The 13,842-nt window shown below is 39.6% G+C and overlaps 1 protein-coding gene across 1 annotated transcript in view; it reads right to left on the bottom strand.

Moving 5' to 3' along the window:
- Nucleotides 1-1,913: 1,913 nt before the first annotated feature.
- ANAPC4 (anaphase promoting complex subunit 4) overlaps nt 1,914-13,842 on the bottom strand; it is a 33,996-nt gene continuing 22,067 nt past the window's right edge. Inside the window, exons 19-28 of the mRNA XM_025921433.2 lie at nt 13,403-13,459; nt 10,949-11,042; nt 7,464-7,561; nt 6,543-6,604; nt 6,426-6,464; nt 6,228-6,329; nt 4,927-5,001; nt 3,841-4,014; nt 2,766-2,889; nt 1,914-2,269 (exon numbers count right to left, since the gene is read on the bottom strand). Coding sequence (XP_025777218.1) covers nt 2,045-2,269; nt 2,766-2,889; nt 3,841-4,014; nt 4,927-5,001; nt 6,228-6,329; nt 6,426-6,464; nt 6,543-6,604; nt 7,464-7,561; nt 10,949-11,042; nt 13,403-13,459 — 1,050 coding nt within the window. The 3' untranslated portion in view covers nt 1,914-2,044. The remainder of the gene's footprint in view (nt 2,270-2,765; nt 2,890-3,840; nt 4,015-4,926; nt 5,002-6,227; nt 6,330-6,425; nt 6,465-6,542; nt 6,605-7,463; nt 7,562-10,948; nt 11,043-13,402; nt 13,460-13,842) is intronic.

Raw genomic sequence — 13,842 nt, forward strand, 5'->3', positions numbered from 1 at the left:
TTTAAATTTCTAAAAAATCAACACATTTTATCCTGGAAAAGAGAAGCGGGAATTACAATAAGTGCTAATCTTCATCAGGTGTCTCATGTACCAACCACAACGCTCTACAAACACCCATTTAACCCTCAAACCTTTAGACAGGCACTCGCTTATGCCCACTGTATGAGGGTCAGGGCCCAGAGCTCCACACACAGCCTGCATCTGGAAAAGTCCACTGCCCAAGGTCCTCCACAGCCCACTTTGCTGGTTACTCACTAAATTCAAAACTCAAATTTAGCGTCTGCTATTAAATAAACTGGAAATAAAATGATAGTCTACAATAGTCAAATTCTTCCTAAACATTAAAAGCAAAGTGTCCAATGGTGTGGAAATCATAGCTTATATCTAAACTTAAACAGATTATCTGCATTCTACTTATTAAAACTTAAAAAGGAATTCAGGTATCAGTTCAAAACTTTCTACACTTTGATATCATACAAATCCAGTTCCTAAATATTTATCATATACATTAAAAGAATTAATGAATTAATGAAAGAATTAATGAAAAAACAATTCTCCGAAGATTAAGGATGATTCACATCAATTTAACTTGACGTTATGGGATAGCTTATACATCAACAGTACTGACTCTTGGCTCAGGATGAAGGCAGAGTCTGGGAGTCTTGGTTTCGATTTATCCCTAGGCTGGAACTGCAGGAAGCAAATGTGCACATATCCAAAAATCTTTATAAATTTCACACTGAAGTCACACGGGGGCAGATTACTGTCTAATAAAGAACTGGTTGCTCATTGTGAAACTGTAACTCATTCTAACAAGCTGTAATGTCATCTGACAGATTACCTTTCTTGCTTACAAAAGTTAATTCAAGACACTCTACATTACGCCATGAAACTGACCAACCACCAATCAGCATTTACGTAAATTATGTATTAATCATGTTCAAGGCCTGCTACGTGCAAGGCTGCATGCTAACAGTCGGTCTCCTGAAGATCACAGCTCTGAATTCCAAGCTCACGCACACAATAGTGGCTTCTCTTCAGTTTTCCCTTTAAACCAACACAGACCAGACCAACTGAGGTACCTGGAGTATCTAAAGCATGATGTACCTACAATCCAAGTGTAACAGGTACTATTTAAAGAAACAGACAAATGACACAAAATCCTACAGTTACCCACTCCTCTGATTATAGTATATTTTCCTACCCAAAGATATTTAAAGCTTTAAAAAGTGATTCTTTTCATTTATTGGTGAACTGATACTACAATTCATATATAAACTAGAAATTCTTTGAAAGCCACATGACAATACCACTCAACTTTAGGAATGAGCATCAGGAAATTAACAGTTCATCTGCACCAACGTGAAGTTAGGTTTAGCTGATCCACATTTCCAGCATTCCCAAGGCGTTACACAGAAAGCCACTGTGTGTCCTTGACCAATTCTAAACGGAGGAAAAAGACACATCTAAATGCTGCCAATTCAAAGAATTCAGAGCTTAAATATGGCAACAAAACGAGAAGATAATCACGTCGGTGCCAAGCAGTGTTTTTGCTATTTAGATCGTAAAGGGAACATCCATCTTTTGGCTTGTTTAGCATTATAATAAAGCAGTGTAATTTACTTTGAAAACATAATTTTGAAAGTATTCTGGAGACCTGGAATAAACTAGAAAGAAGAAGATGGAAAAAACAGGAATAAATGTAATCTACATTTTGATTATTTAAATTTAATTTCTTCTTGATATAGGAATGATTTCTAGTACCTATCTTTTAACAGAAAAGACTGAAATTCTCTTCCCATTCAATTTATCTTTACTTTAAATATGAATTCTGCACACAGTATTAAAAAGAAATCTCAGCAAGAAGAAAGTCTATCATAGTGACTACACCACTAAGAGAAGATGAAGCAGAGTAAGGAAAAATATAATCTATGGTTTATTTCTTTGTTACACAAAGAAAATTAAGAGTGGTCCAAAACATCTTAGTCCATCTCCCATGTCCTTCCTGACATAATGAGAACGTACAAAATAATGGCAAGCTAGATTAGGGGTCCAGCTCAGGGTCAAGTTTTTCCACCTTGATGACGATCTCTGGAGCTAAAGCAGCACTGGCTGGCTGGTTCTCTGCCTCCGACTCTGAAAGCACTTCCTCCTTTATCTTCACAGGCTTATTACTGGCCTCCTCCTCTTCATCTGAAGACTCATCAAGCTCCCATTCATCATCTATGTCCATTTCAAATACTCTTACATGACGGAGATTTGAGCTCAACTGGAGAAGAAAAGGTTCAAGAGTTTTTAAATTAATGGCTTAACTAATACATGATATATAAGAAATCAGAAATCTGAAGAATGGTCTTATACGAAAGTTATTTTTCATTGATTTACAACAAAATCACTAAACTCAGCCTCATTTGCTGCAAAAGGATCTCTACCTATAACAGTGACAATGTCATGATAATTAAAAGCCAGGGGTTCCTGGCTAGCTTGGGTAGAAGAGCATGCGATTCTTGGTCTCGGGGACATAAGTGTAAGCCCCACTTTGGGTGTAGCGATTACTTAAAAAATAAATAAATAAATAACATCTACAATTGTTATTACTCAGTAAGACTTCTCAGAACAAGAAAGGTACACAGCTAAGACCACAACATGCTCATAATCAATAAAAGCAATACATCACAAAATGTTTACACTTTCTGAAAGGACCTCATAGATCCAAAGTCACTTCTTCCTGTTACTGAGTCCGTAAACAATCTGTAAATACTTACCACACAGGATACTTTGCGAAAACCATTCCCAGCAACGTACTGCGCTTTCATACTTTCCAGTAATCTCCAATGCTTCTCAAAATGCATGGTACGTGTGGGAATAGCACTACGCTGTTCATCTAGCCTGGGAAGGGGAAAGAAACCAACCCAGGAATGAAAAGGGGATCTTCTCCCTGGTTTACAAGGGGTAGTAACAGGATCCACCATGGGTTTCATTTCTACCAATACTCCCATTTCCAATAGAATTCTATCAGCCACTATCTAAAAAGCTATGATACTATCTTCTAGGAAAATTCTGCCATTCCAAGTAGCCAGAATGTCATCTTACTACGGTTTTTGATCCCTTTTCAAGGAAAGCAAATGGACACATTTTTATTTTTTATTTATTTATTTTTTTTTTATTAAAATGCGTTCTTCAACGTTTATTTATTTTTGGGACAGAGAGAAACAGAGCATGAATGGGGGAGAGGCAGAGAGAGAGGGAGACACAGAATCGGAAACAGGCTCCAGGCTCTGAGCCATCAGCCCAGAGCCTGACGCGGGGCTCGAACTCACGGACCGCGAGATCGTGACCTGGCTGAAGTCGGATGCTTAACCGACTGCGCCGCCCAGGCGCCCCCGGACACATTTTTAAATTAGAGGAGGGATCTACTCACTTAAATCTAAGAAAACTAAAACCATCTCTGGAATTGGTTGTGTACCCTCCATGTGGCTACCGAGGTCCTAATTCTGGTAGGAAAGCACTAAGAGCAAATCTAAAATAATTAATTCTACTATCACCTGAGATTAATGCTATGCTTGAAAACAGAACTAACAGAAATCCTATTCTCCACTCCAGGTAATTCCCCACCTTATGTTAGCAAATGCTTCTTGATTTATTAGTAAAGCAAAAGGGTAGAAGAGCTGCCAAAGTCCGTGTTTTCTTAAATAAAATATAGTACTTCTGCTCAGCTGACTTTACCACTATTCCTAGTAACCACTGTCTACCCTACCTAAGGTACTAAAATGTGCGATACACATTAAAAAACATTTAACTGTCATGACAGAGAGATACTCTTACTAAGGAGGTGGTTACCTTGTCGAGTAATCCCCAGTGAACTGATATTCTGCAGAATCCTCACTGTTATACACTGAAGACAACGGCAACTGGACCAAGAGTCTGTCTCTTCCTTCGCGCCCCACTGTGTCTTTAAGAACTACCGTTACGGTTTCGTCATCATAAAACTGTGCATCTAAACAACTGTAGGTGCTACAAGTAAAGTACATTCTTTTATGTCAGAGATGATCCGGACTACTGAGAAAATACTGTATACATAACATGCTACTGGTACAATACAAAAACATTAATGAAACAAAAACCAAGTGACATTCTATTTAATTACATTTAAAATATATCATTAGTTTGCACTAAAGTCAGTTATCTATTGTACCGAGTATTCACAAATACAACTAGGCCCTAAAAACAGGTCATCATGAAAAAAGGAAAGTCTGTGAGGGTGAGGTCGGTTCACAGTTCCAAAAAACTCTTGATATCAAGAGTTAGGCCTTAAGCCTGTGGAAACTCCATGAATGGCACCTCGCTGGTATACTGAGTAAAGAAACTGGGCTAACTAGACTGAAAAGTAAAAATAAGACTCACACAGGAAAAGTCACAACAACTTCAAAGACGTCATCATTAAAAACTCCTTTTATGTAAGGAAAAGAGAATGAGAAAAAGACTGGCCTATGATTAGTGTTCATTCCACACACTCAGGGGTGATTTTGGTAACGTTACCCTTTTATATCCTAAGGACTTCCCAGAATAGTGAGAATGACACCACCTCACATTACTGTTGGTTGTAACAAGAACTCCAGCCATATACCCCTTGGAACGACCACCCTTTCTTAACAGCCAGGGGAGCACAGAAGTATTAATTACAGGAAACCACAGCTGTATAAATTCCTGTAGGGCAGGAAGGTTCCATTCAATTGTTAAGTCAAATCAAAGCATAACACACATAAGCAATCCTGTCCCCTACGCTGCAAGTTACAAAGGCCTCCTAAGGACGGTATCAACACTGTAACTGAGTCTAACCGTATTTCTAAAATTGCATTTATTAAGCACACACACATATCATACATATATATATACAATCTCATCCAAACAAGATTCAAGATTTACCTTCTTCTCACTTTTTCAGTTGTGGCGTAGGTGAAGCTCCCAAATGTAACAGCAATCAGTCCATTAGTTACAGATCTTGAAGAAAGAAGGAGGGGAAAAAAAAAAAAAAGACTATGGAAAAACTCGGATAGCCAATAATCTAAATGCTTGAAAGAACAGGATTGTCAGCGTTAGTATATTTACCTGAACAGCAAGCCCCAGACCAAAATACCATTATGTTCACTCTTCAACACTGACAACTTATTTAAACGCCTAAATAGACAAACCTACGTCAAAACGACAACTTGGTTTAAAATCTTAGTCACTAAAGTAGCTAGATACCTTAAAAAATTAAGGGCACTTCGAACAACCAAATTATTTCTCTCTGGCCTCATCTTGGCCTCAAAAAACTTCCTTCAAATTCAGATTAAAAACCATCTGAGGGGCGCATGGGTGGCTCAATTGATTAAGTGTCCGACTCTTGGTTTCGGCTCAGGTCATGATCTCATGGTTTTGTGAGTTCGAGGGCTCTGTGCTCATAGTATGGAGCCTGCTTGGGAGTCTGTCTCCCACTCTTTGCCCCTCCCCGACTCGTGCTGTCTCTATCTCTCTCAAAACAAATTTAAAAAAAAGCTATTTGAGATACTAATGGTATTCTGTATATGATTTATTTTTTTTAGAATTTTCATTTCAGATTCTCAAGAGAAGTCTCTACAGGCAAGGCCTCTTGTTTAATGAAAGGCAAACTTAGCCTGAGGTAAAAATCCTTTCAATAAGGAACCAAAAACACAGTTTTGAACTGCTACACATTCATGAGATACAATCCTCAGTGCTCTGCTGTTGTATTTTTCTTAACCCTAAAGAAATCCTACATGTCATAGCTATACCTGTATAAAATTAATAACCCAGAATCAGAAGGGTTCACATAGCTTCCTGATTTGGCATTATCATCTTAATGATGTGAAAACTAAGACTAAGGACAGTTCGGTGACAAGCCTAAAGTCAGAAGGTGGCTTAACTAAACCCCAAAATGTAGGAAAGGGACGCTGTACGTTTTACTATTAAAAATAATAGGGGCACCTGGGTGGCTCAATTAAGCGTTCGACCTCGGCTCAGGTCATCATCTCGCAGTCCATGAGTTCGAGTCCCACATTGGACTCTGTGCTGACAGCTCAGAGACGGGAGCCTGCTTCAGATTCTGTATCTCACTCTCTCTCTGCCCCTCCCCCACTCAGTTTCTCTCTCTCAAAAATGAATAAACATTAAAAAAATTTTTTTAAAAATACAATCTTATCTAATTCAAACTTTAGATTAATACTTACTGGGAAATATCAGTATGTCTCCTTAAGATGCACATTTTATAAAGTGAATCTTCTAAAATTGTAAAAAGAAGATAATGTAGATTTGAGGTTTTATTATTCCACCTAAGGAAAAAAATCAATATCAAAACATGATATTTAGCTATCATTGCAGAGAACAAAACTGCATTGTTCACGTGAGATGGGGAAAAACACACTTACAGAAAAGGAAATTTGAACAATCTGCGTGTACAGTCCTCACTAAAACAAAAGAAGAAAAGGTAAGAAAAAATTAAATTGGCCGCTGAATTTTACCATCCAAAAAGGAAACAGAATTACCTTCTAGCATCCCTATATAATGGAATACAGATTGCTTGATTCATCGATTTTCCAATTACATCCTAAATAAAAACAGATTTAAAAACACAATTAAAGCATGTACATACACACACACACAGATACTCTACACAAAGTACCTGACCATCGCTGTTCAAATCTAGTAAAAAACCATCTAGATCACGAAGCTTTCTCACAGGAAACTTCAATGACAGTCGTTAACAGTAAGGAAAAGAGAGAGATGAAATTCTGAGCTGAAAAGGATGTTGGAGAGAAGTGCACGGCAGGCTAAGAACCCCCACCCCAGCCCAGCGTCTCAGAACAGCCATCCTCCCTCCTGCAGGAGTCAGCTGGAGACACAAAAGCCCCATAACTAAGACTGTTTATAAGAAGTTTGGTCTGGGGGCGCCTGGGCAGCTCGGTCGGTTAAGCTCCAACTTCCTCTTAGGTCATGATCTCAGTGCTCATGAGTTCAAGCCCCGCGTTGGGCTCTGTGCTGACAGCTTGGAGCCTGCAGCCTGCTTCGGATTCTGTGACTCCCTCTCTCTCTCTCTCTGCCCCTCCCCTGCTCATGCTCTGTCTCTCTCTGTCTCTCAAAAAATAAATAAACGTTAAAAAAGAAAAAGGAAGGAAGGAAGGAAGGAAGGAGGGAAGGAAGGAAGGAAGTCTGTTCTGGGAACAAATAATAATGATGCCAACCCTTTCAGTAACCCTGTATTTGTTACTTTTAATTTATGTAAGGAACTAACAATAAAAGGAAATGTTAGGGTAAACCATATGAAACTGCCATTTTTGTTAGCCAGAAGTTGACTATCAGCATTTTCACGTGGCTCACCTTAATAACCATGATCGTTTGCATAAGTGAGCCACATATTGTAGATATTTTCACTCCTACTCAAAGACATGCATTTCTTTCAAACTTACGGCCGGTTTTTGCAAGCATAGGTCAATAATGTTCTCCATCCGCCTTTTCACAAAATGCAATGATTTTCGAGGATAATATGGAAACAGCAAAGGACTTTCTGGTTTCAAACAAAAAGAGAAAGAAAAACAAAAACAAAAACACAAAGCTATAGCAAACCAAATGATTAGGAGAAAATAATCTCGTCAGAGCCAGCCCGCGCAGCTTATGGGGCAGTGGAAATCTCCCTGGCCCTTTCATTATCCTTCACACCCACCTCACTGGAAACGAGTATGGCCTTCTGCCTTTCATCATCGCCTGCTGCCACCCCTAAGTACCCCCCTAAAAACCACCGCACTTAACTACAATCCGAGTCCTAGCAACTTGGTATTCTTTATTCTGTTTTCCCTACCAAAATCAAATAGTATGCTTCCACTGGGTATGAGGAGGGAATCATTTGGGAACCAAAAGACATATAATAAAGTTTGTTCTTCTCTACTCTTTGCCACAATGGGGTGACAACAGTCCAGCACGGTTCCGGAAGACTATAATACTTAAAAACAGAAACAGGAGACGAGAAACTAGTGCTGTGTAAATAAGCTCTTTACTTTTCAAAAGGCCACTTTACCAGGAGACAGTCCTGTATGATTCAGCGTTTATGGATACCAACTACGCTCCAGTCCTTTGTATCTGTTCTTCCTACTGCTCACAGCAGCTGTGCAAAGTAAGCATCTCACTCTCCAACTTACAGACTAAAAAATGAGGCACAGAAGATCTGGGCAATTGCCCAGTGTGGAAATGACTAACAATCTAGACCTGTAAATCAAACCCTCTGCCTCCCAGGCCTGCACTCTTCTGAGTTCTGCAGGCTTCTCCCTCACCTGCAGCATCTCCTGTCCCAGCTATGCTGGACAAAGTGAGCTTTAATCAGGTCAACATTATAAGCTCCCCACAGGTAACAGATGCTGTGGGAGCAGAGAAAGACATTTGGTCTTTGCCCCTGGTTCCTGGCACAGAGCTCTAAAACCCTCAGAATTTCCTGAGTGATAAGGGTGATAGGAACATCTTTTGTTGTAATGAGATGACTGTGGGTAGATCCCTAGGATAGCTTCAGGATGAGGACTGGTCACCAGAAAGACCAAGCTCTGATGAGAAGTCTGGACTTTTCAGCTCCATCCCCCAACTTCCAGGGCAGGGAGAGAAGCTGGAGTGGAATTCAATCACTAACAACCAATGATTTAATCAAGCATGCCTACGTAATGAAATCCCCATACAAAACCCAACCAGTGGGCTTCAGAGGGCTTCCCGGTGTTGGGAGGGTGGCATGCCCAGAGCAGGCAGGGAAGTTCCGAGCCCCTCCCCCATACCCTGCCCTACGCATCTCTTCCACTTGGCTGTTCCGAGTTGTATCTTTACAGTAAACCAGTAAATCTAAGTAAAGTGCTTGAGTTTCATGAGCCATTTTAGCAAATTATCAACCTGAAGGTGGTGGTAGAGGGGGAGCAACAGAAATGTGGGCAACCTGGGGAACTGATGACATCGGGCACCCAGTTGACCTGAGAACTGGTCTCAGGAGAGAAAAAGCTCCCATTTTGTCAGGTTTTGTTTTTTTGTTTTTTTGTTTTTTTTAAGTTTATTTATTTTTGTGAGAGACAGCAAGAGAGACAGGGAAGGGCAGAGAGAGAGAGAGATAGAGAATCCCAAGCAGGTTCCCCACTGTCAGCGCAGAGCCCGACACGGGGCTCGATCCCACGAACAGGTGAGATCAGGCCCTGAGCCAAAATCAAGAACCAGATGCTTAACCGACTGAGCCATCCAGGCGCCCCAGTGTCAGAAGTGTTTTGAGTAAAAACAGCTCAGATGCGAGCACACTGGCCGCTTATGAGCCATGTGCCGGCACAAACTGCTTTATCTACGTTTAGTTAATCTTCACGACAGATTTTGAGGGAGGCACTACTATCATCCTCATTTTACTGATGGGAAACTGGGGTACAAAGAGGTTGGACAATTGGCCCTCAGCCACATTCCTAAGAAGTCGTAGAGCAGATTCCAACACAACACTGACTCTCATGGACCCTGAGAAAGCACCTGTATCGAGTACTTAGCACATGACTTTTGCAAAGTGCTAGAAAGAAGTTTCATTAAAGTTTTAATAGTTCCATAATAATAGCGGGTATTTCTTCACACTAGACTAAGAAACTGGAGAATTAACGAGGTTGTCCCAAATCACATACCAGCAAACCTCGAGCATTTAGGAGATGGAGTCAGTAATACTGAAGTGCATCTTGGTTAAACATGAGGCCTGTAGCTAAGATTAGGCCTTCCTGTTCAGTCACAGATGTCAAGACAAAAAGGGTAGGGCCCATTTTTAGCCCATCAGAGTTCCCAGAACCAGCATTAGCCCACTCTAGTGACAGGGCCCAGATGCCACCCCGGCTAGCACATTGCCATCAGCGCTCCTCAGGCTGGGGGGGCCACCTGATTAAACACAGCAAAGAGATGAGTTGGCCATACCTTTATTCTCCCTCCATTCGATAACTAACTGACATCAATGTATCTCAAGCAATACAAAATATGTCCTGCTCTGAAAAAGAATCTGGGCTTCTGGAGTTAAAACAAAAGAGCAATAAGCAGAGTTCTGGGCCTCAAAGAATTCTCTCCTTCCCCCATCCATCCTCATTCATTCATTCATTGATTCAGATAAACAGCAACCAGACACAAGTGGCAGAGATTACTCCTGAGTCGAGTTAAAAACTTAGGTTTTGAAGTCAGCAGAACCCTGGCTCCACTGCACGGTAGCTTGTGTGATCTTGGGCCTTCTCTGACCTTCAGTCTCCTCGACAGTAAATGGGGATAACAGGTACCTACCCCCTAGGTTCTGTGAGGATTAAAGGAGGAAATACACATATGTGGCTATCAGCCTAGAGATCTAAGAAACTGATAGACTGTGATCAGATTACTCTTAGAGAAAGCAAAAAAAATACTGCTTCAAATACGGTCATGTAAAATAGTGAAGTTCTGACATTTAATGGTTGCTATTTTGTTTTCATCCCTAATAATGCTGGATAGTTTTACTATACCAACATCTTAAGATCCTAGAGAATGAAAGGCACACGTACACTAAGAACCTACAACCTCAGAAGAACAGTTAAGCATCATTATGCTTTCAGAAATTAACAAATTGTAATCAGAAAAAGACTGCTCTCACTAGCAGGCTCTATAATTTTCTTCCCAATATCCTAGTTTCTATATGGTACAAAACAGATAATATAAAGAATACCTGAAAATAAATAATCTTACTACATCACAGTTAATATCAGGGTGTTTTCTATCATGGGAACGTCATACTGTTTGCTATTCTGCTGTTTCTCTAATCAACTACAATAGACACAAAAGATCTAAAGAACTGAGATACATATTCAACAACTGTTCAGCAACACTCATAGCTAATACACTGGTCTCAAATTAAGTATAAACATGGCCAAATTCTACTAGGTTCACTAAATACCTTTAAGGTGGTTGCTATTTTGAAGAAAATCATACCACTGGTTTCCTTCTGTGTTAGGAGGTGACACAAGATCATCATCTTCATCTTTCAAGTACTAGAAACACAGAATTAAAATTTTAAATGTCATAAACCAAAGAAGCAGGCTTCAAAAACTTTATACAGTTAACATTATTTTTTTTTAATGTTTGTTTATTTTTGAAAGAGAGACAGAGTGTGAGCTGGGGAGGGGCAGAGAGACAGGGAGACACAGAATCTGAAGGAGGCTCCAGGCTCCGAGCTGTCAGCACAGAGCCCGACACGGGGCTCAAACCCATGAGCTGTGAGATCATGACCTGAGCAGAAGTCAGATGCTTAACACACTGAGCCACCCAGGCACGCCTTAACATCATTCTATTTAGTAAGTGGTTCCATCACATTGGTATTATTCCAAGTGAAGTGACCAAAATCTGCTAAATGCCAAGACACTAAACAAACTACAAACTACTGAAAGATTAGAACACTATAGATTCAGGGACCGTAAACTGAATTTAAATTTTGTGTTCCATTTTCATAAAGTACATTTAAATCATCTATATGTGTGTGTGCACGTGTACATTACAAATTAATTTTAGAAGTATCACCTGTCAATCTACTCTAGGGCAGTACTTCACAGGGAAGGATGGTGGACAGACCCCTGGAAGTCCCAAAGATGCCTTAAGGGTCAGTGAGGCTGATACTATTTTTATAGTAGCAAAATGTTATTTGCCCTTTCAACTGTGTTGACATTGCACGGATGGTCAAAAGCACAGGTGGGGAAAACTGCTGTTGCCAGGAGTCATGGTGGTGGCCTTGAACCACACGAGTGGTCACTGTATTCCTTTTTGCCACATACTGACGGTTCCCATTAGTATTTAATGAAGCTATTAAAATTATTGATTTAGTTAGATCTCAACCCTTGAGTACAGATCTTTTTAATATTCTGTGTTACAGAATTAGGAAGTATACATAAAGCACTTTCACTGATACCAAAGTACAATGGTTACCACAAGGGAAAGCATTTAAGAAATTGTCTTGGCTGTGAGTGAAGCCAGGCACTTTGTTACTGTTAATGGGATTCCTTTCTTCCTTGAAAGAATGACTGGCAGATAGGCTATGATGATTCATACATGGGTATTTGGTGGATACTTTCTTGAAAATAAAGTAAGCCTGTCACTGTAAGCAGAATAACTGGCAGTATTTATTGCCAATGATAACATTTAAATATTCATGCAAAAATTAGAATTTTGGAAAATCTGTATCTGCCACCGTGTGCTTGACAGCCGTAGCACTTGAAGATCATCTGATGAAACTGGTGCTGATATTCATAAAACCTGACTTTTAGATACTGCGTGGAGAAAGGCGTCAGCATTTGGAAGATCTGCACAATTCAGCGAACCAGTGTTTTCCAAATGACCGACACATGATATTATAAAATCATGCACTAGTGAACGATCCACTCAAAGCACAAGACAGATGAATGGATTTTAATGTATCAGAGTAGGAAAAGTTCACTGATGCAATTTTAGATTCCACATTAAAGCTAACCTTTAAGACACTATCTCTTAGTTGGGGCGCCTGGGTGGCGCAGTCGGTTAAGCGTCCGACTTCAGCCAGGTCACGATCTCGCGGTCCGTGAGTTCGAGCCCCGCATCGGGCTCTGGGCTGATGGCTCAGAGCCTGGAGCCTGTTTCCGATTCTGTGTCTCCCTCTCTCTCTCTGCTCCTCCCCCGTTCATGCTCTGTCTCTCTGTCCCAAAAATAAATAAACGTTGAAAAAAAAAATAAAAAAATAAAGAAATAAAAAAAAAAAAAAACAGACACTATCTCTTATCAAGACTTGGTTGAATATCAAAAAACATCCATAATTATCTAGAAAAGCTATTACAATACTCCTCCCTTTCTAACACCTATGTGAGGCCAGATTTTCTTTACGTACATTAACCAAAAAAACTCATCACAACACACTAAAGAAACAGCTATGAGAACCTGCCTTCCATTACACCAGACACCAAAGAGACTTGCAAATCTACAAAACAATGCCACTCTTCACTAAACTGTTTTGTAAAATATATTTTTCATTAAAAGTATTTATATTAATACGTAATGGTAAGTGGAATTACTGTTACTTTTAAGTAATTTTGTATTCTGTTTAATTCCTAATACCTAATAATATCTACCATTGATAAACATAACCCATATTAGCAAAATCTCTTTGGGGTCTTCTATTAAGAATGTAAAAGAGTTATAAGATCAAAAAGTTTATAAAAACTGCTACTCTTCGGTTACTTTACCATCAGAACAGGGCTGCTATCCAAGTTGGCATTGTATTATTTTCTAGAAACTCTGGATAACAAAGACTAACACTGCTAAAATTTTAACATTAGTTTTTAATAATTTTTTTAAAAAGTAGTAACTAAGTTCAATCAAAAGCCCGTACCTGACCAACTTTTTCAACGTTAAAGTATTTTCCTTTTCGATTATAAAGGTCTGGAGCCTAGAAAGAATAAGCATAATTTAACTCTTACATCAACTCACAAAAGAAAAAGAAAAAATTCTTTTTAAAAAAAATTATTAATGTTTATTTATTTTTAAACAAATAGAGACAGAGCGCAAACAAGGAAGGGGCAGAGAGAGAGAGGGAGACACAGAATCCGAAGCAGGCTCCGGGCTCTGAGCTGTCAGCACAGAGCCTGATATGGGGCTCAAAATCACGAACTACAAGACCATGATCTGAGCCAAAGTTGGACACTTAACCAACTGAGCCACTCAAGCACCCCAAAAATATTCTTAAACTTACCCAAAACCCTTATTTTTTAAGAGAGCTATTAGAGGCAGCTATTCTTTTCTTTTACGGATTGTACAACACACAAACAAAAG

This window comes from Puma concolor, chromosome B1, assembly GCF_028749965.1.
Source record: "Puma concolor isolate L17-30 chromosome B1, mPumCon1.1.hap2, whole genome shotgun sequence".
Lineage (NCBI taxonomy): Eukaryota > Metazoa > Chordata > Mammalia > Carnivora > Felidae > Puma > Puma concolor.